Source organism: Lepus europaeus, chromosome 5, assembly GCF_033115175.1.
Source record: "Lepus europaeus isolate LE1 chromosome 5, mLepTim1.pri, whole genome shotgun sequence".
Lineage (NCBI taxonomy): Eukaryota > Metazoa > Chordata > Mammalia > Lagomorpha > Leporidae > Lepus > Lepus europaeus.
This window is the reverse complement of record NC_084831.1, coordinates 8,782,215-8,801,176: the sequence shown is the minus strand read 5'-3', so window position 1 is coordinate 8,801,176 and position 18,962 is coordinate 8,782,215. Positions and strand designations below refer to the sequence as shown.

Below are 18,962 nucleotides of genomic sequence, written 5' to 3'. Positions count from 1 at the left end.
AAGACCTCAGAAGGCCCTCGGGTCCCCACCCTGCCCCACCCACAGCCTCCCTGATGCCGGCTCTCTGCTCCCCATTCTGTGCTGTTCCAGCCCTGCTGGCCTCATGGCTGCTCCCTGGACTCACCTGCCCCAGGGTCCCACGTCCCACAGATGCCTCACCTCCCTCTGCAGCAGGTGCAAACATCGCCTGTCAGCAAGGCAGGGTCCCCACGGACCCTCCAGGGACCCCTCCCACTCCCTCCTGCCTTCTCCTGTGCATAGCTGTCTTGGTCACTGGCACTGGCTGTTTTCGTGGGTGGCTGGGTGTTGGGGGGCTGTCCATCTGCCATGAGGAGGAGAGCTCCATGTTGTCCACTGCACCCGCTGAGCGGGAGCTCCGTGCAAGACCTTGGTCCTTTTCATTCGCCACTGGGGCCTCCGAGCCTGGCCGGCTCTGGCCTGGCAGGTGCACCAAGGATGTGCACGTTGAATGGGATAAACTCTTGTGCTGGGCCTTTGTGGACCGCTGCCGGGTATGGCCGTGTCTGAGAGTGGCCCTGGCAGAGCGGTGTGCTGGCAGCTTGGTCCTCCGTGGACAGTGTCTAGAGCTGCAGGGACCTCTAGGAAGTGAGGGCAGTGGACGGTGATTCCACCATCGGGGATTCAACTCCCAGAAGGGACCCATGTTGGTCTCTGGGTGCCTGGGTTAGTTTCCCACCCAGCCGGTTGTCACAACGAGGACAAGCCTGACCCCTGTCCCTCTCTGCCACTTCCTGTCTTGGTGTGTGATCTCTGCCACACCACTGTGAGGGCGTCAGCCATGAGGGCCTCACTGAGACTGGCCAGAAGGCGCTCCCGGTCTTGGAGGTGCAGACACCAAAACCGTGTGCTACAGAAACATTACTGTACGAAGAACCCAGCCCCGGGTGTTTTATCATTCAACAGGATGAAGAGCCAAGGCATCCCGCAGCCGGGTGACATCTGTGACAGCAGGGTCCCCCGCTCACGGCTGCCAGTCTCTGTTTATTGGGAGGAGCTAGAACATGGCCCATGTTCTCCCCTTCTCTTTCTCAGTTGGACTGGGAACAGGATTTCCTGAGCCTCCCCCATGGCATGGGCTGGCAAAGCCCACAGATTCCTCCCCACCTGCCCAGCCTACCCCCAGCAGAGCACCCTGCACTAGCAGAAGCCTGACCCATGCTCCCTGAGCCACCTGCACATTCCATGGCTCTCAGGGCAGGAGGTGGTGAGCACACACCTGCTTCAGGAGCCCAAGGGCAGCAAACCCAAGACAGCAGAGCAAGGACCAGCAACAGGAGGTCAGCTCAGGGCCGGCGAGGCCCCGGGGGTTAGGCCGCACTTGTGACAACAACTTGCCACACTGGAGCTCCAGTTTGAGTCCCCATTCCCCGCTTCCAGTCCAGCTCTCTGCTCACGTGCCTGGCAAAGCAGTCCCTGATGGCCCGAGTGCTTCAATCCCTGAGACATTGGTGAGATCCAGATAGAGCTCTGGGCTTCTGGATTGCACCTGGAGACCCCTGGCTGTTGTGGTCATTTTGGGTAATCTGTGGATGGAAGATCTCTCTGCCTCTCCCTCTCTCCCTGTGTTTCTCTGATGCTCTGTCTTTCATGCTATGAATTTTTTTAACAATGCCTCAGCTCCAGTAGAGGTTCAGGTTTGGCTTAGGCAAATCTGAAATTCTTTAAAATACAGGGAATGTGTTTTATGGGTGTGGTCACCAAGATGCAGAGGGGTCAGGAGGCTGCTCTGAGTGACCCAGTGGCTACACTCAGATTAGGGGCGTGGCTGGCTAAGTGGGCAATCATTCCACTGGCCAACTGCCTCAGCTTCAAGGCAGAATCCAGAGAATTAGGAAACACAGAGGCATGTCTGCACGTTCCATTGCTGGCCTCATCCTCACCTCTCTTAGGTTGACAATTTTGCTCACTGACCGCTCTCGCGGGCCGCCACTACCACGCTGGGGTGATTTCCCGCACACTGCACGATGTGGAACACTCCTGAATGAAGCTAAAATGGAGGCTCCATCAGGCCCACGGGTGAAGAAAGGATTCCAATTTTTTTTTTGACAGGCAGAGTGGACAGTGAGAGAGAGACAGAGAGAAAGGTCTTCCTTTAGCCGTTGGTTCACCCTCCAATGGCCGCTGCGGCCGGCGCACCGCGCTGATCCGATGGCAGGAGCCAGGTGCTTCTCCTGGTCTCCCATGGGGTGCAGGGCCCAAGCACTTGGGCCATCCTCCACTGCACTCCCTGGCCACAGCAGAGAGCTGGCCTGGAAGAGGGGCAACCGGGACAGGATCGGTGCCCCAACCGGGACTAGAACCTGGTGTGCCGGCGCCGCAAGGCGGAGGATTAGCCTAATGAGCCGCGGCGCCGGCCAGGATTCCAATTTTTTTAAAATAGCAACTGGCGCTGCCTGCCCAGGGCGGGTCAGGAGCAGAGGGAGGCTCCCCGTGGTGGGATCCTCTCCTGTTGTGGTCAGAGCACCCATCGGGTATGGTGGTACCCGGTGGTCATCAATCCCCAGGGTCCTGTGGCAGGGGGCTGCCTCTACTCATCTGGACCCTGCTCATTGGGGCAGGCAGAGTGGGGCTCCAGAGAAGCCAGGGAAGGAAGAGGCGGAGGACTGTGGGCTCGGTTTTCCCATGAAAGGTGCGGCCACAGGAGTCGCCCAGGGCCACTGTGGCGGGGCTCCCGCTGGGCAGGAGGAGCAGCGCTGGGCCCACTGTCAGCATGAGGCTGGGGAGACAGACCAGGCTGCTAGCAGGAGAGCCTGCGCACCTGTGTGGGTCACACCGGGCGCAGGGGGACGGAAGGGACGACTGGGGCAGGATCAGCGCTTCTTCAGCTGGGCTGATCTTGGCACTCCCTAATCAGCGATTTTACAACTCAGGGAAGAGCCACAGGGCACCTCCCTTTCACCTGCCCATTTTCCCAATCTCCCAGGAGCCCGGCCAGGGTTTGGCCCCTGTCCCAGACCCCATCACAGTCCCCCAGGGAGGTGGACGTTGGGTGTCAGGTGGCGTGGAGAAGCCCGGCCCTCCCTGCGGGGTGATCACCACGCAGGGCACGGCTGCCTGTGTGGAACAGAGACCTCAAAGGACCCCGACAGTTACAAGGGGCCTGAGTCTGCCGCTGGGAGCCCAGGCAACAGCCTCCCCTGCAGGTACCGGAGGGGCGGAGCACCATGCTCACCTGGCTGGGGGTCCTACTCGCTGCTGTGTGCGTCCTGAGCCTGGGGGTCAACGCCTGGGTGCTCAGGGAGCACTGTCTCACCACCGAAATCCCATCTACCATCAGCCACCCGCTGAAGCTCTGGACTCTGTTCTACGGGCTCCTGCTCTTACTAACATGGGTAAAGTTTTACCTGTTTATGCCAAGACCTGCTAAGGGCTGAGAAGCTCTGGCTAGATGACAGTGGACTAGGGGAGGCATTTGCAAAGGGCTACACAGTAGTGACAGGACGGACGATCAAATTTATGTGCCGGACATTGCGCTGAGGGCTTGTGGAAGGGCTGACGGCGGCCAGTGTAGACAACATCCCAGTGGGTTCTCGATGTGTCTGTGTTAACAGATCATACAAGGGGCTCTGGACTTACTTTCTAGGCTGGGGTATGGACAAGAGAGACAAAGCCAGGGAGCTGGCGAGCTTGCCCTGGGGTGGGGGCAGGAGGTGGAGGCCCTGCTGGGAGGGCGGGATGCCTGCATCAGTCCACACCGGGCTGGGAAAGGCGACGGGTGCTGCTCGGGCTGGGAAAGGCGACTGGTGCTGCTCGTTGCTCAGGCAGGAGAGCTCGGGTGGTGACCGAGCACCGTGGCTTAGAGCCTGGCAAGTCAGTCAGATCGGATGCTTAGGACCGGCGGTCGGGAAGCACAGACTAGGGCCCAAGGCCTGCAGGCAAGTGAACTGCTGGTCTCTCACAGCCAGGGCACGGCAAACACCCCTGCCTCTGCCTCCCAGGCTCAGTCCCCCTACAGTCAGCTTCTCAGGGGATACTGGAAAGTCAGAGAGAGAAGGAGAGGCAGAGAGAGAGAGAGAGAGGTCTTCCATCCACTGGTTCACTCCCCAATTGGCCGCAACAGCCAGAGCTACGCCGATCCGAAGCCAGGAGCTAGGAGCTTCCTCCAGGTCTCCCACATGGGTGCAGGGGCCCAAGGACTTGAGCCATCTTCCACTGCTTTCCCAGGCCATATCAGGGAGCTGGATCGGAAGTGGAGCAGCTGGGACTCAAAGTGGCGTCCATATGGAATGCTGGCACTTCACGCGGTGGCTTTACCCACTATGCCACAGCTCTGGCCTGAGATATTAGTATTTCCAACGCTTTATAGAATATTAGTATTTTCAGCTGGCGCCGTGGCTCAATAGGCTAATCCTCTGCCTGTGGCGCCAGCACACCGGGTTCTAGTCCCGGTCGGGGTGCCGGATTCTGTCCTAGTCGCTCCTCTTCCAGTCCAGCTCTCTGCTGTGGCTCGGGAGTGCAGTGGAGGATGGCCCAAGTCCTTGGGCCCTGTACCCGCATGGGAGACCTGGAGAAACACCTGGCTCTTGGCTTCGGATCAGCACGGTGCACCGGCCACAGCAGCCATTGGAGGGTGAACCAATGGAAAAGGAAGACCTTTCTCTCTGTCTCTCTCTCTCTCACTGTCCACTCTGCCTGTCAAAAAAAAAAAAAAAAGAATATTAGTATTTTCAAATGTCCTGGGCAGGAGGTGGGAGAGGAGGGTTCTAGAAAGAAATCAAAATCCCCAAAGCAGTGAGGCCTGAGAATTTATATACCGTTTTGACAAAGGAGATTAAATTTTGGGAGAAGTGAGAAGACAAAGGCAAAAGGATTCAGGCTTTTAGGGGTAGCAGACTGTGAAGGTAAACCTACGGGAAACGCGAAACACAGGGGTTGTTTTTGCTAAGTTCTGTGATGTGGATTCCTTAGAGGAGTCTCAGGACTGACAGGGTCTGGAGTCATCCCCTGCCCCGCACGCAGGAGGGAGCTGAGGCGATGTCTCCATAGAGGGCGGTTTACGTCTTGCTGATAGGCACAAAGGGGAGTGCACAGAGGCTCTTGCTCCTGCTGTTTCTCAACTTTATTCAGCTCAAAATAATCCTTACGTCAAAGTGGTGTATCTGCTGTTGCGTATTCTGATCCTACCACAGCCGGCACATTGCATCTCGGCTCATCTCCTGAGATCAGTGCAATCTGATTGCCCACCTGCGGCAGACCCAGTCACCTGCCCCACATCAGCATCTAAGTAGGTGTAAAGCCAGGTCGTGGGCCCAGGAGTCTGGCTGGAGCACACACCCCACGGTCTGCTGTGCTAACACTGGTGTGTGCTTCCTTGCACCACTCTAGGAGCTGGGATCCGAGTTGCCAGAGGGGCCCTGGTGACTCCACGTGGAGTCACAGCCGCATACTGGGGTCGGAGGTGCCACGTGCACAGTCGATCTCAACTGCGCTACTTCCACCTCCCCAGCCAACACTGAGCAAGGTCTGGAGAGTTTTGTTTGCTCCAAATGGGCAGAGGCCAGGAATGCTGCCAAACAGCCTGCCAGGCACAGGACGGCCCCACGGAAAAGCCTTGCCAATGCCAACCAGGGTGAGGAACCTGAGTGTGGAAGGAGAAGATCCCATGGGCTTTGCTTGCTGTCGGGCAGACCGGCAGGGTTCAAGTCTACTTTCTACGGGAGAGCCGTGAACTCCCTTAAGCTTTGGCTTCTTCAGCAGGGAAATTGAGAGTCACTAGGGGTCGGGGCCACCTGCAAAGTTCTTTCTAGAGCCTGGCACTGTGCAGGTGTGCAGGAAATCGCCCCAGCCGGGCAGTGGCGGCCTGCGAAAGTGCTCAGTGAGCAAAATCGTCACACCTAAGAGAGGCAAGGAGGGGCCGGCGCCATGGCTCACTTGGTTAATCCTCTGCCTGTGGCATCGGCATCCCATGTGGGCACCGGGTTCTAGTCCTGGCTGCTCGTCTTCGAGTCCAGCTCTCTGCTGTGGCCCGGGAAGGCAGTGGAGGATGGCCCAGGTAATTGGGCCCCTGCACCCGCGTGGGGGACCAGGAGGAAGCACCTGGCTCCTGGCTTCGGATCGGCACAGCGCTGGCCATGGGTGGCCATTGGGGAGTGAACCAATGGAAGACCTTTCCCTCTGTCTCTCTCCCACTGTCTATAACTCTACCTATCAACTAAGTAAAAAAAAAAGAAAGAGAGAGAGAGAGAGAGGCAAGGAACATACAGACATGCAGCCATGTTTCCTAATTCTGGATTCTGCCTTGAAGCTGAGGCAGCTGGCCAGTGGAATGATTGCCCACTTAGCCAGCCACACCCCTAATCTGAGTGTAGCCACTGGGTCACTCAGAGCAGCCTCCTGACCCCTCTGCATCTTGGTGACCACACCCATAAAACACATTCCCTGTATTTTAAAGAATTTCAGATTTGCCTAAGCCAAACCTGAACCTCTACTGGAGCTGAGGCATTGTTAAAAAAATTCATAGCATGAAAGACAGAGCATCAGAGAAACACAGGGAGAGAGGGAGAGGCAGAGAGATCTTCCATCCACAGATTACCCAAAATGACCACAACAGCCAGGGGTCTCCAGGTGCAATCCAGAAGCCCAGAGCTCTATCTGGATCTCACCAATGTCTCAGGGATTGAAGCACTCGGGCCATCAGGGACTGCTTTGCCAGGCACGTGAGCAGAGAGCTGGACTGGAAGCGGGGAATGGGGACTCAAACTGGAGCTCCAGTGTGGCAAGTTGTTGTCACAAGTGCGGCCTAACCCCCGGGGCCTCGCCGGCCCTGAGCTGACCTCCTGTTGCTGGTCCTTGCTCTGCTGTCTTGGGTTTGCTGCCCTTGGGCTCCTGAAGCAGGTGTGTGCTCACCACCTCCTGCCCTGAGAGCCATGGAATGTGCAGGTGGCTCAGGGAGCATGGGTCAGGCTTCTGCTAGTGCAGGGTGCTCTGCTGGGGGTAGGCTGGGCAGGTGGGGAGGAATCTGTGGGCTTTGCCAGCCCATGCCATGGGGGAGGCTCTGGAAATCCTGTTCCCAGTCCAACTGAGAAAGAGAAGGGGAGAACATGGGCCATGTTCTAGCTCCTCCCAATAAACAGAGACTGGCAGCTGTGAGCGGGGGACCCTGCTGTCACAGATGTCACCCGGCTGCGGGATGCCTTGGCTCTTCATCCTGTTGAATGATAAAACGCCCGGGGCTGGGTTCTTCGTACAGTAATGTTTCTGTAGCACACGGTTTTGGTGTCTGCACCTCCAAGACCGGGAGCGCCTTCTGGCCAGTCTCAGTGAGACCCTCATGGCTGACGCCCTCACAGTGGTGTGGCAGAGATCACACGCCAAGACAGGAAGTGGCAGAGAGGGACAGGGGTCAGGCTTGTCCTCGTTGTGACAACCGGCTGGGTGGGAAACTAACCCAGGCACCCAGAGACCAACATGGGTCCCTTCTGGGGGTTGAACCCCCGATGGTGGAATCACCGTCCACTGCCTCCACTTCCTAGAGGTCCCTGCAGCTCTAGACACTGTCCCATGGAGGGCCAAGCTGCCAGCACACCGCTCTGCCAGGGCCACTCTCAGACACGGCCATACCCGGCAGCGGTCCACAAAGGCCCAGCACAAGAGTTTATCCCATTCAACGTGCACATCCTGGGTGCACCTGCCAGGCCAGAGCCGGCCAGGCTCGGAGGCCCCAGTGGCGAATGAAAAGGACCAAGGTCTTGCACGGAGCTCCCGCTCAGCAGGTGCAGTGGACAGCATGGAGCTCTCCTCCTCATGGCAGATGGACAGCCCCCCAACACCCAGCCACCCATGAAAACAGCCAGTGCCAGTGACCAAGACAGCTATGCACAGGAGAAGGCAGGAGGGAGTGGGAGGGGTCCCTGGAGGGTCCGTGGGGACCCTGCCTTGCTGACAGGTGATGTTTGCACCTGCTGCAGAGGGAGGTGAGGCATCTGTGGGACGTGGGACCCTGGGGCAGGTGAGTCCAGGGAGCAGCCATGAGGCCAGCAGGGCTGGAACAGCACAGAAGGGGGAGCAGAGAGCCGGCATCAGGGAGGCTGTGGGTAGGGCAGGGTGGGGACCCGAGGGCCTTCTGAGGTCTTTGGGGTTTGCTTGAGGGACACGGGAGCCCAGGTGGATGAAATGCTGAGTGTCCCCACGGGCTGTGTATGTGCAGAGGAACCGGCCTGCAGAATCCCCTGTGGGGCGGGATGCAGCCCCAGGCACGTTTGGCAAGGAGCTCACTGCTAATGGGGGGTGGCGGGGTTTCGGGGCTGCCAGGTTCAGGCCCACCCTCTGCACCTGTGGGAATGGAAAGCAGCCATGCCCCGGGCAGCCCCGTGCCCTCAGCTCTCGCAGTGCCGCCTGTCACAGAGTGGGGCCCCGCCCCGCACTGGGCCCTGCTCCTGAGATGACAGCCCGGGCAGCTGGCCTCCGCCGCGTGTGTTCTGAGGCCATTGTGTAAGGATCCTGAACTCCTAATCCACCCGGAAACCCTGGAGGGCCCTTTCCCGAGTCCCACGCGCTGGCTGACCCGAGATGAGGTGGTGACGACTGACCTGAAGCCACCCCGCGTCAGGCAGCCGTCCGCGCTCTCCGGGTGCATGGCCTGTGCCGGCAGGGGCATGGCTGGGGACGATTCCTGGGTCAGCCATTCCGCTGACCATTCCTGGATCTGTCAGGGACCGGGTTGGACCAAGGGCCCGTGTGAAATCCCAAGGTGACCCTGGGCCTGGAAGCCAAGACTTTGCCTGGCTGTTTGTTGTGTAACTGGCCAAGGCGTTATCTGCGGGCACCGAAGTCCTGCCTGGTGGCAAGTGGAGGAGCCAGCTCGGGCTGTGGCCTCGCTGGGCCCGCGGTGCCCTGTCCAGAGCAGGCGGAAGGCGCCTGATAAGGACTCGCCCTCCCCTGCTCTACATCCCCTGCTCCTTACGCTTCCCCTGTTGCTCTCATGTCCTGCCTGAGGTGGAACCCAAGCCAGGCGGCATCAAACGGCCGCAGTGCCCCGCATGCCCACCTGAGACAGGCAGGAGGGTGGACAGCACCTACTGGGCGGAAGGACCGCTTCTTCCCCTGCTTGCTCACCCTCTCTCTCTCTCCTTCCACCTTCCCACAGGGGGACATTTTTGAGAAGCTAGGAATTTGCACTATGTTTAAATTTATCCGCTTTTTACACGACCTACTGCCGATAAGAATGGACCCCCAGGTGGCGGTGACCAACCTGCGTTTCGGCTCGGTGCCCGTGAGGCTTTTCCAGCCCACGGCCCCGTCCTCTGGCCCCCGGCGAGGCATCATCTTCTACCACGGAGGGGGCACCACGTTTGGGAGTCTGGGTAAGAAGCCTTCCATGGGTTCGGACGTCAGGGGTTCACATCCGAGCCCAGCGCTGCCCCCATCTCCCAGGAGAGCCCCGCAGGAGTAACAGAGCCACCACCGCCTGGAGGAGCTGTCCCGGGAGCCCAGACCGCGCAGGGATGCGGCCTCTGGGGAAATCAGCTACAAGGCAATGGGAGGGTCACAGTGGGGTCAGGGCTGTCCCAGCGGGGCTGTGGGCCCTGGTGCGGACGCCCCCCCCCCTTCCCACGCACAGCTGTCCTGCTGTCCTGTCTGCCCCACAGGGGTCTCAGACCTGCGCATTTCCTTCCAGCTCTGCAGCAGTGCGGGGGGCCGAGACCCCACTTCTCCTGCCCACCGGCTTCTCCCTGCGCCCCGGCCACAGGGCTCCCGCCTCTGCTCTCGCTCCTCACACCCCGGTCCTCAGGCGGCAGAGGAAGGGGTCTCTGAGATCGACCCCTCAGAGCTGGTCATCTGCCCGGGCCCCTCTGTGAAGCCACTCCCACAGCTGCGAGGCTCTGTCCCGGCCGGCGCCGCCCATCGAGGGCACCCGGTCCACGTGGCTGCCCCTGCCTTCCCTGTGCTCAGCTAAGGCTCTCATGCCCCGGACACGCGGGCGCCTCCCCCTGGGGTCTCTGCACTTGCTGTTTGCTGGGATTCCCGAGGCCCACCTCCCCAAGGCAGAGTGTTGACCACCCCTCCTGCTCCCAGGTCGCTCCCCAGAGCCCCCCCCACCAGCATCTTATCTAAAGAACTCTCCTGCCCACCCTGCCCCCCGCCCCCTCCTGTCCCCCGGACACCGTCCTTGTCATGTTCTTTCCTGCACTTGGCCCAGCCTGAACTTACGCGCTCCTGCCGGTGTCTCCCTGCTCGCTGTCTGTCTCCCCACTGGGAAAAGCAGCGCCCAGCGCCCAGAGAACACCCCCGCTTCCTCCGCGGCAGGGTCCTGCTCCCTGTCTATTGTCCGAGTGTTCCGAACGCGTGCAGGTGAAGGCGGGGTTTGTGGACGATTTACGCACAGGTGGAAGCATGGGCACACGGGAGCCGGCCTGGCCATGTGCACAGGCGGACCTCTCCCTTACACGGGAGGAGCTTCCCCCAGACGCAGGTGCACCGGCTGCCACCTGATGGCGCGTGGCAGTGGCGGCTCTGGCTCTGAGCACACAGGGCGCCAGGGGCCTCCCTGTCTGATAAGACCTCCAATGCCCCCACCCTGGCGGCCCTGGTCCCAGACCACTCCTCCCTTTCCGTCGCTGCACCGCCCCAGCACGTGCGGGGGTGGGGGTGTTCTCTGCCCCCGTTGAGGGTGACGTCACTTCCATAGGCGGAGCCGCGGTTGCTCAGCAACCACAGGGGCTTTCCAAAAGTTCGTGGAAAATGGAGTTCCAGTGAGCGTATTCGGTGCTAAAAGGCTTGGCAATCCATGCCTAGTTTTTCACGACACGCGTTCCAGGGAACTGTGAAGCCCTCGTGGTTATGAGCGCCTCCTGAGGGTCTGACCCGGTCCAGGCACAGGGGACAGGCGGGCCACAGGGCGGAGCCAGGCCCGACCTCCTGCACCTGGGAGGCGAGGGAGGGGCCTGGACAGCAATGGGAGAGCGCACAGGCAGGGTGTGGCCGAGAACGGGGCCCAGGAGCCAGGATGCAGAGGGACGCAGGGCCCCGCGCATCCCCATGGTCAGCAAACCCGCGGAGAAGTGAGAACTCGAGCCCGGCCCCAGGGTGAGGGGGGGCCAGCCGTAGGGGGCCTGGGGAAGAGCATCTGAGCTGGGCCAGGACGAGGGTGAGTGAGGCCACTGCCCGACTCCACGCTGGAAACCAGAAACTCAGCCAGGACACACATAACATGCATCTCCATACCACACACGGCAACGTGCCATCTCCATACCACACATGCTAACGTGCCATCTCCATACCACACATGCTAAACGTGGCATCTCCATACCACACACACTAACATGGCATCTCCATACCACACACACGTAACCTGCATCTCCATACCACACACGGTAACATGCCATCTCCATACCACACATGGTAACGTGCCATCTCCATACCACACACACTAACATGGCATCTCCATACCATACATGCTAACGTGGCATCTCCATACCATACGCATATAACATGGCATCTTCATACCACACACATATAACATGGCATCTCCATACCACACACACTAACATGGCATCTTCATACCACACACATATAACATGCACATACCACACACATATAACATGCACATATACCACACATGTAACGTAGCCTCTTCATACCACACTTGCTAATGTGGCACCATCATACCACACACACATAACGTTACCTCCTCATACCACACACATGTAACATGCATCTCCATACCACACACATAACATGACATCTTCATACCAGATCGCTAAAGTGGCATCTCCATACCACACACTTAACGTGGCATCTTCATACCATACACACATAACGTGGCATCTCCATGCCACACACAAATAACATGGCATCTTCATACCACACACATAACATGGCATCTCCATACCACACATGCTAACGTGGCATCTTCATACTTCACACATATAACATGCATCTCCATATCACACACATAACGTGACCTCCTCATACCACACACACATAACTCAGCCTCTTTATACCATACACACATGACATGGAATCTTCATCTCATGTATTTTTTAAATGCATTGATGTAAAAAAATCCCATGGTGAACACAACAACATCAAATATCACTGACGGCAGAGCCCACCGAGGCTGAGTGAGGTCCGCCCGGCCAGCAGGGCCTGTCTAGCAGCGGGGCCTCCATTCCTCGTGGAATTCTCTACATCTGTTTGGGATGGTAGAGTCGCGCATCCAAGCGTCTTTGTCTGGCGTCTGGCTTCTGTACCCAAGGCGGATGCCTCATTTTCTCCCCAAGTCCCACAGCAGGTGCAAAGCTCTGATACAGGAGCGGCCTGGCCAGCTTGAGGGAAGGCAGACAGGCAGGTGGCAGCGTGAGTGAGGCTGGATAGTGGGCCAGGCCCAGCTCCTGGTGGCCACTGAGGGCTCCACCTTGGCTGTGTTGCAGTCACCTGGAGCTCGTAGCCCCGGGCATGCGCAGCCCCTACAGCAGCCTGAGTCCTCTCGGTGAAGCCCAGGCATCCATGTTGTTCTAAAGCTGCCGGTGACACCAGAGTGCAGCCAGGGCTGAGAGCTCGCGGTGGAGAGTGGCAGGCGTGGGCGCCGAGCATCCAACTCGGCCGCTGCCCTCTGAGCTCCAGCTCCCGGCTGCACCATCCTCACCTCCCCAGCCCTGCACGGGCAAGGTGTGTACCGCCTCTGCCACCCCCGAGCCTTGATGCCCACACTTGGTATGGGGTTCAGCCTAGAAGTGATGACGTCAGCTGGGCCTGGCTTGTGGGCTTTGTCCCTGCAGAGGTGGCCAGAGTCACTTCAGAGGATCCAGGCACAGGAACAGAGACGGGATGTCACACCACACCTCCTTTGTCACCTGGCTCTCCCTGGGCACGGTGGCAATGCAGGGTCCCTCTCACGGCACTGTCTCGTCCTGCAGATTTATTCCACAACCTGTGCAGCTTTCTGGCCCGGGAGACCGATTCTGTGCTGCTCTCAGTTGGGTGAGTTGCTGGAAACAGTGGTGGGTGTTCCATGGAGGGGAGAGGTGGGGGGATTTCTGGGTGAATGTCGGACAAAAAGAGGCCCTACGAAGCAGCAGGCACTCCTGCAAGTCCCCCACCTCCACCCCAAGACAGGTGCAGCATAGCTCAAAATAGCAAGAGTAAGGGCTGGCATCAGTGAAAAATGGTGCCGTTGTGAATATTAGGTTACATTGCTTGATGTCACACAGGCATTGAAACAACTGAACTGGCAGGCCATACCACAATGAGAATAAATTTTAGTCATATAAAATTACACAAAAATTTCTAAAAAATTGTATAAGCCTAATACCTCTACAATTATAAGTAAACACAAGGTGCACCAGCGCTGTGGCTCAGAGGGTTAAGTGCCACCCTCGATGCTGATATCCCATATAGGAACGCTGGTTCAAGTCCTGGCTGCTCTGCTTCCAATCCAGCTCCCTGCTAATGCACCTGAGAAAGTAACAGACGTTGGCCCAAGTGCACCCACGTGGGGAACCTTGATGGACTTCCAGGCTCCTTGCTCAGGTCTTGTTCCGCACCAGCCTTGCAGCCACTTTGGAGCAAACCAGTGGATGGAAAATCTGTTTCTCTCTCTGCTTCTCCCTATCTGTATATCAATCTGCCCTTCAAATAAATAAAATAAATCTTTTACAACAACAGAAATAAAGCACAAGACAACAACGTGAAAACAAAAAGGAAAGGTAGGGCTTAGAGTAACCCTTTTGTAGGTTCAGGAAGGTATCCAGTTGGCAGATACGGCTTTTTTTTTTTAACATCTTACATTAATGTTCAACCACTCATCTTTTAAAAAAATTCCATGCAGTTATACAAATTTTATGTATTTCATATACAGATTCAGGAACACAGTGATTCTTCCCACCCTGCCCTTGCTCTCCACCATGCTCCAACCCTTCTTCCTCCTCCCTCTCCTATTCCTGCTCTTAATTTTTACAAATATCTATTTTCAGTTTACTTTATACTCATAAGATTAACCCTACACTCTGATTAACCCATCGCCAAATAATATGAAGAAAAAAAAAAACAACTATTCCTCAACAGTCGACACAAGGGCTGTAAATGATCATCGAATCTCAAAATGTCAATTTCACTCCTATACATTACCTTTAAAGAACCCTATTAGTTTACACAGATCAGGGGAAACATATGGTATTTGCCTTTTTGGGAATGGGTTATTTTACTAAGTATAATGGTTTCCAGTTGCATCCATTTTGTTGCAAAAGACAGGGTTTCATTTTTTTTTTTTACCTCTGAATAATATCCCATAGTGTTATATCCCATAATTTCTTTTTCCAGTCATCAGTTGATGGACATCTGGGTTTATTCCATATCTTAGCTATTGTGAGTTGAACTATAATGAACATGGGGGTACAGATCACTCTTTCGTATGCTTGTTTCATTTCATTTGGGTAAATTCCCAGGACTGAGAGGCCTGGTAGGTCTAGATTCCACTTTCTGAGATATCTCCACACTGTCTTCCAGAATGGCTGGACCAGTTTACATTCTCACAAACAGTGGATTAGAATACCTTTTTTCCCACATCCTCACCAGCATTTATTGTTTGTTGATTCTAACTGGGGTGAGGTGAAACCTTATTGTGGTTTTGATTTGCATTTCCCTGATGGCTAGTGATCTGATCATTTTTTTTCATGTGTCTGTTGCCATTTGAATTTAATCTTTTGAAAAATGCCTGTTCGAGTCCTTTGCCCATTTCTTTTTTTTTTTTTTCTGACAGGCAGAGTGGATAGTGAGAGAGAGAGAGACAGAGAGAAAGGTCTTCCTTTTTGTCGTTGGTTCACCCTCCAATGGCTGCTGCAGCCGGCTCATCGCGCTGATCCGAAGCCAGGAGCCAGGTGCTTTTCCTGGCCTCCCATGCGGGTGCAGGGCCCAAGGACTTGGGCCATCCTCCACTGCCTTCCCGGGCCATAGCAGAGAGCTGGCCTGGAAAAGGGGCAACCAGCACCCCGACCGGGACTAGAACCCAGTGTGCCAGCGCCACAATTGCCCATTTCTTAACTGGATTGTTTGCTTTACTGTTGTTGAGTTTCTTGAGCTCTTTAGAGATTCTGGATATTAATCATTTATCAGTTGCATAGTTTTCAAATAGTTTCTCCCATTCTACTGGTTTCCTCTTCACTGTGCTCAGTGTTTCTTTTGCAGTACAGAAGCTTCTCAGCTTAATGTAATCCTATTTGTCAATTTTGGCTTTGATTTCTTGTGCTTCTGGGTTCTTTTCCATGAAGTCTGTGCCTATGCCAATGTCTTGCAGAGTTTCCCCCAATGTTCTCTAGTAATTTGATGGTATTGGGGCATAGATTTAGGTACTTGACTCATTTTAAGTGGATTTTTGTGTGAAGTATAAGGTAGCTATCTTGTTTCATACTTCTGCACCTGGAGATGCAGTTTTCCCAGCACCATTTGTTGAGAGAATGTCCTTGCTCCAGAGATTGATTTTAGCTCCTCTATCAAAAATAAGTTGATTGTAGATGTGTGGATTAATTTCTGGAGTTTCCATTCTGTTCCATTTGTCTAACCTGTCTAATTTTTTTTTTGCCACTACCAGGCTATATTGATTATAAGTGCCCTATAGTATGTCTTAAAATCTGGTATTGTGATACCTTCGGCTTTGTTTTTGTTGTAAAAGATTGCTTTAGCTATTCAAAGTCTCTTATGTTTCCATATGAATTTTAGAATCATTTTTTCTAGATCTGAGAAGAATGTCATAGGTATTTTGATTAGAATTGCATTAATTACGTAAATTGTATGGAAATTTTGATGATATTAATTCTTCCAAGCCACTAACATGGAAGATTTTTCCACTTTTTGTGTGTCTTCTTCTATTTCTTTCTTTAAAGTTTTGTAATTCTCATCATAGAAATCTCTGACATCCTTGCTTAAATTTATTCCAAAGTATTTAATTGTTTTGTAGCTATCTGAATGGGATTGATCTTAGAAGTTCTTTCTCAGCCATAGCATTGTCTGTGTATACAAAGGCTATTGATTTTGGTGTGTAAATTTTACATTCTGCCGCTTTATCAAACTCTTTTATGAGTTCCAGTTGTCTCTTAGGAGAGCCTTTTGGTTCCTCTATATATAGAATTGTGTCATCTGCAAATAGGGATAGTTCAACTTCCTCCTTTCCAGTTTGTATCTCTCTGATTTCTTTTTGTTGTCTAGTGGCTCTGGCTAAAAGCTTACAGGACTACACGGAATAGCAATGGTGAGAATGGGCATCCTTGGCTGGTGCTGGATCTTAGTGGAAATGCTTCTAATTTCTCCCCATTCAGTAAGATGCTGGCTATGGGTTTGTCATAAATTGCCTTGATTGTGTTGAGGAATATTTCTTCTATATCCAATTCGCTTAAAGTTTTCATCATGAAAGGATGTTGTATTTTGTCAAATGCTTTCTCTGCACTTACTGAAACAATCATATGGTTTTTGTTCTTCACTTTGTTTATATGATGTATCACAGATATGGATTTGCAAATGTTGAACCATCCCTGCATACCAGGAATAAATCGCACTTGATCTAGGTGAATGATCTTTATGATTGATTTGATTAGCTAGTGTTTTGTTGCAGATATTTTTGCATCTATGTTCATCGGGGATATTGGTCTATAGTTCTTTTTCTGTTGTATCTTTTTCTGGTTTAGGAATTAAAGTGATACTGGCTTCAAAGAAGGAGGTTGGAGGATTCCTTCACTTTGAATTGTTCTGAATAGCTTGAGAAGAATTGGAATTAGTTCTTTAAATATCTGGTAGAATTCAGTAGTGAAACCATTCAGTCCTGGGCTTTTCTTTGTTGGAAGGTCTTTATACTGATTCAATTTCTGTCTTGGTTATTGGTCTGTTTAGGTTTTCTATGTATTCATGACTCAATTTTGGTAGATTGCATGTGTCCAGGAATCTATCAATTTCATCTAGATTTTCCAATTGGTTGGCATATAGCTCTTTGTAGTAATTCCTGATGATTCTTTTTATTTCTGTGCATCTGTTTGTTACAGTTCTTTTTTCATTTCTGATTTTATTGACTTGGTTTCTTCTCCATCTTTTTTTTGTTAGTTGAGCCAATGGTGTATCAATTTTTTATTTTTTTCAAAAAACTAGCTCTTTATTTCACTGATCTTTTGCATTTTTGTCTCAATTTTTTAATTTCTTCTCTAATTTTAATTATTTCTTTCCTCCTACTAATTTTTTTTTGACAGGCAGAGTCAGACAGTAGAGAGAGAGACAGAGAGAAAGGTCTTCCTTCCATTGGTTCACCCCCCAAAATGGCTGCTATGGCCGGCGCGCTGTGCTGATCCGAAGCCAGGAGCCAGGTGCTTCCTCCTGGTCTCCCATGTGGGTGCAGGGCCCAAGCACATGGGCCATCCCCCACTGCCTTCCTGGGCCACAGCAGAGAGCTGGACTGGAAGAGGAGCAACCGGGACAGAACTGGTGCCCCCAGCCGGGACTACAACCCGAGTACCTGCGCCGCAGGCAGAGGATTAGCCTAGTGAGCCACGGCACTGGCCTCATCCTACTAATTTCGCATTTTTTTGTTGTTGTTTTTCTAGGTCCTTGATTCACTGATAGCTTAGGAATTTGGTGCCTCTCCGATTTTATAGGCATGCACCAACCTCTCTCTTAACACTGCTTTTGCTGTATCCCATAAGTTTTGATATTTTGAAATGTTGTATTATTGTCTTCATTTCCTGAAATTTTTTTATTTTTTTATTTCCTTTTTAAAAAAAAATTATTTATTTATTTATTTGAGAGGCAGAGTTACAGACAGAGAGGGAGAGACAGAGAGAGAGGTCTTCCTTCCTCTCGTTCACTCCCCAAACGAGGGGACACAATCCCATCTTTGCAGAGTCATTTTGAGGACCTGGTCAGGTTGTGGTCTCACAAGGGGGGTTGGAGGCGTGGTTCCCACGGCCCCCTGTGATGCCTGTCCGCACGGGGCGGGCCTTGCTCCTGTGTCCTCCCCAGGTACCGCAAGCTTCCCGACCACCACAGCCCCATCATCATGAAAGACTGCCTGAACGCCTCCATCCACTTCCTGAAGGCGCTGGGCACCTACGGGGTGGACCCCGCCCGAGTAGTGCTCTGTGGAGAGAGCGTTGGAGGCGGGGACTGTGGCCATGGTCACCCAGAGCTTGGTGGGGCGCTCGGATCTCCCCCGGATCCGGGCTCAGGTCCTGATTTACCCCATTGCCCAGGCTGTCAATCTGCAGCTGCCGTCCTTCCAACAGAACCAAAATGTCCCATTCCTGACTCGCAAGTTTATGGCCAGGTTAGTGTGTAATTATATGACCATACACCACTCCTGGCATCATGCACTCGTGACGGGGTCTTTCATACCCCCGGAAGCCTGGAGCAAGTACAAGAAGTGGCTCAGCTCAGACAATATCCCCAAGAGATTCAAGACCAAGAGCCACCAGCCCAGCTTCCCCGCCCCTTTCAACGAGGCCGCCTACCTGGAGATGAAGCACCTTCTGGACGTCGAAAACTCGCCCATCCTAGCAGAAGACGAGGTCATCGCTCAGCTCCCCGAGGCCTTCGTGGTGAGCTGCGGGAATGACATCCTTCGAGACGACGCCCTGCTCTACCGGAAGCGCCTGGAGGACCAGGGCGTCCCTGTGACCTGGCACCACGTGGAGGATGGCTTCCACGGGTCTGTGATCTTGTTTGATAAGAAGCATCTCTCGTTCCCGTGCTCCCAGGAAATTATGAATGCCGTGGTCTGTTACATAAAGGGCATCTGACGGCGGCCCCAGGTCCCGAGAGGGAGGGGCGGCGTGGCCTCCTGCACCTGCTGGGTCCCTGGGTGCGTACTCGCTGATGGATAGAGGTGCTGAGTCAGCGCTGGACCCACGAGGGGAGGCTGAGAAGTGAGCCCAGAACAGTGCGGTTAGCGTTCAGGTCCGTCCCCCCAGCGGGTGGGCGGCCGGCGCTATCTGTGCGCACCACTGCCATCACGTGGCAGCCACAGCAGA

The 18,962-nt window shown here is 54.2% G+C and overlaps 1 protein-coding gene across 1 annotated transcript; it reads left to right on the top strand.

The window, feature by feature from the left end:
* Window positions 1-3,185: 3,185 nt before the first annotated feature.
* Window positions 3,186-18,731, top strand: LOC133760559 (arylacetamide deacetylase-like 4). Its single transcript, XM_062193092.1, is given in 5 exon segments — window positions 3,186-3,353; window positions 9,107-9,323; window positions 12,879-12,942; window positions 17,956-18,094; window positions 18,096-18,731. Coding segments are annotated over 5 exon segments (1,224 nt in total).
* Window positions 18,732-18,962: the final 231 nt, after the last annotated feature.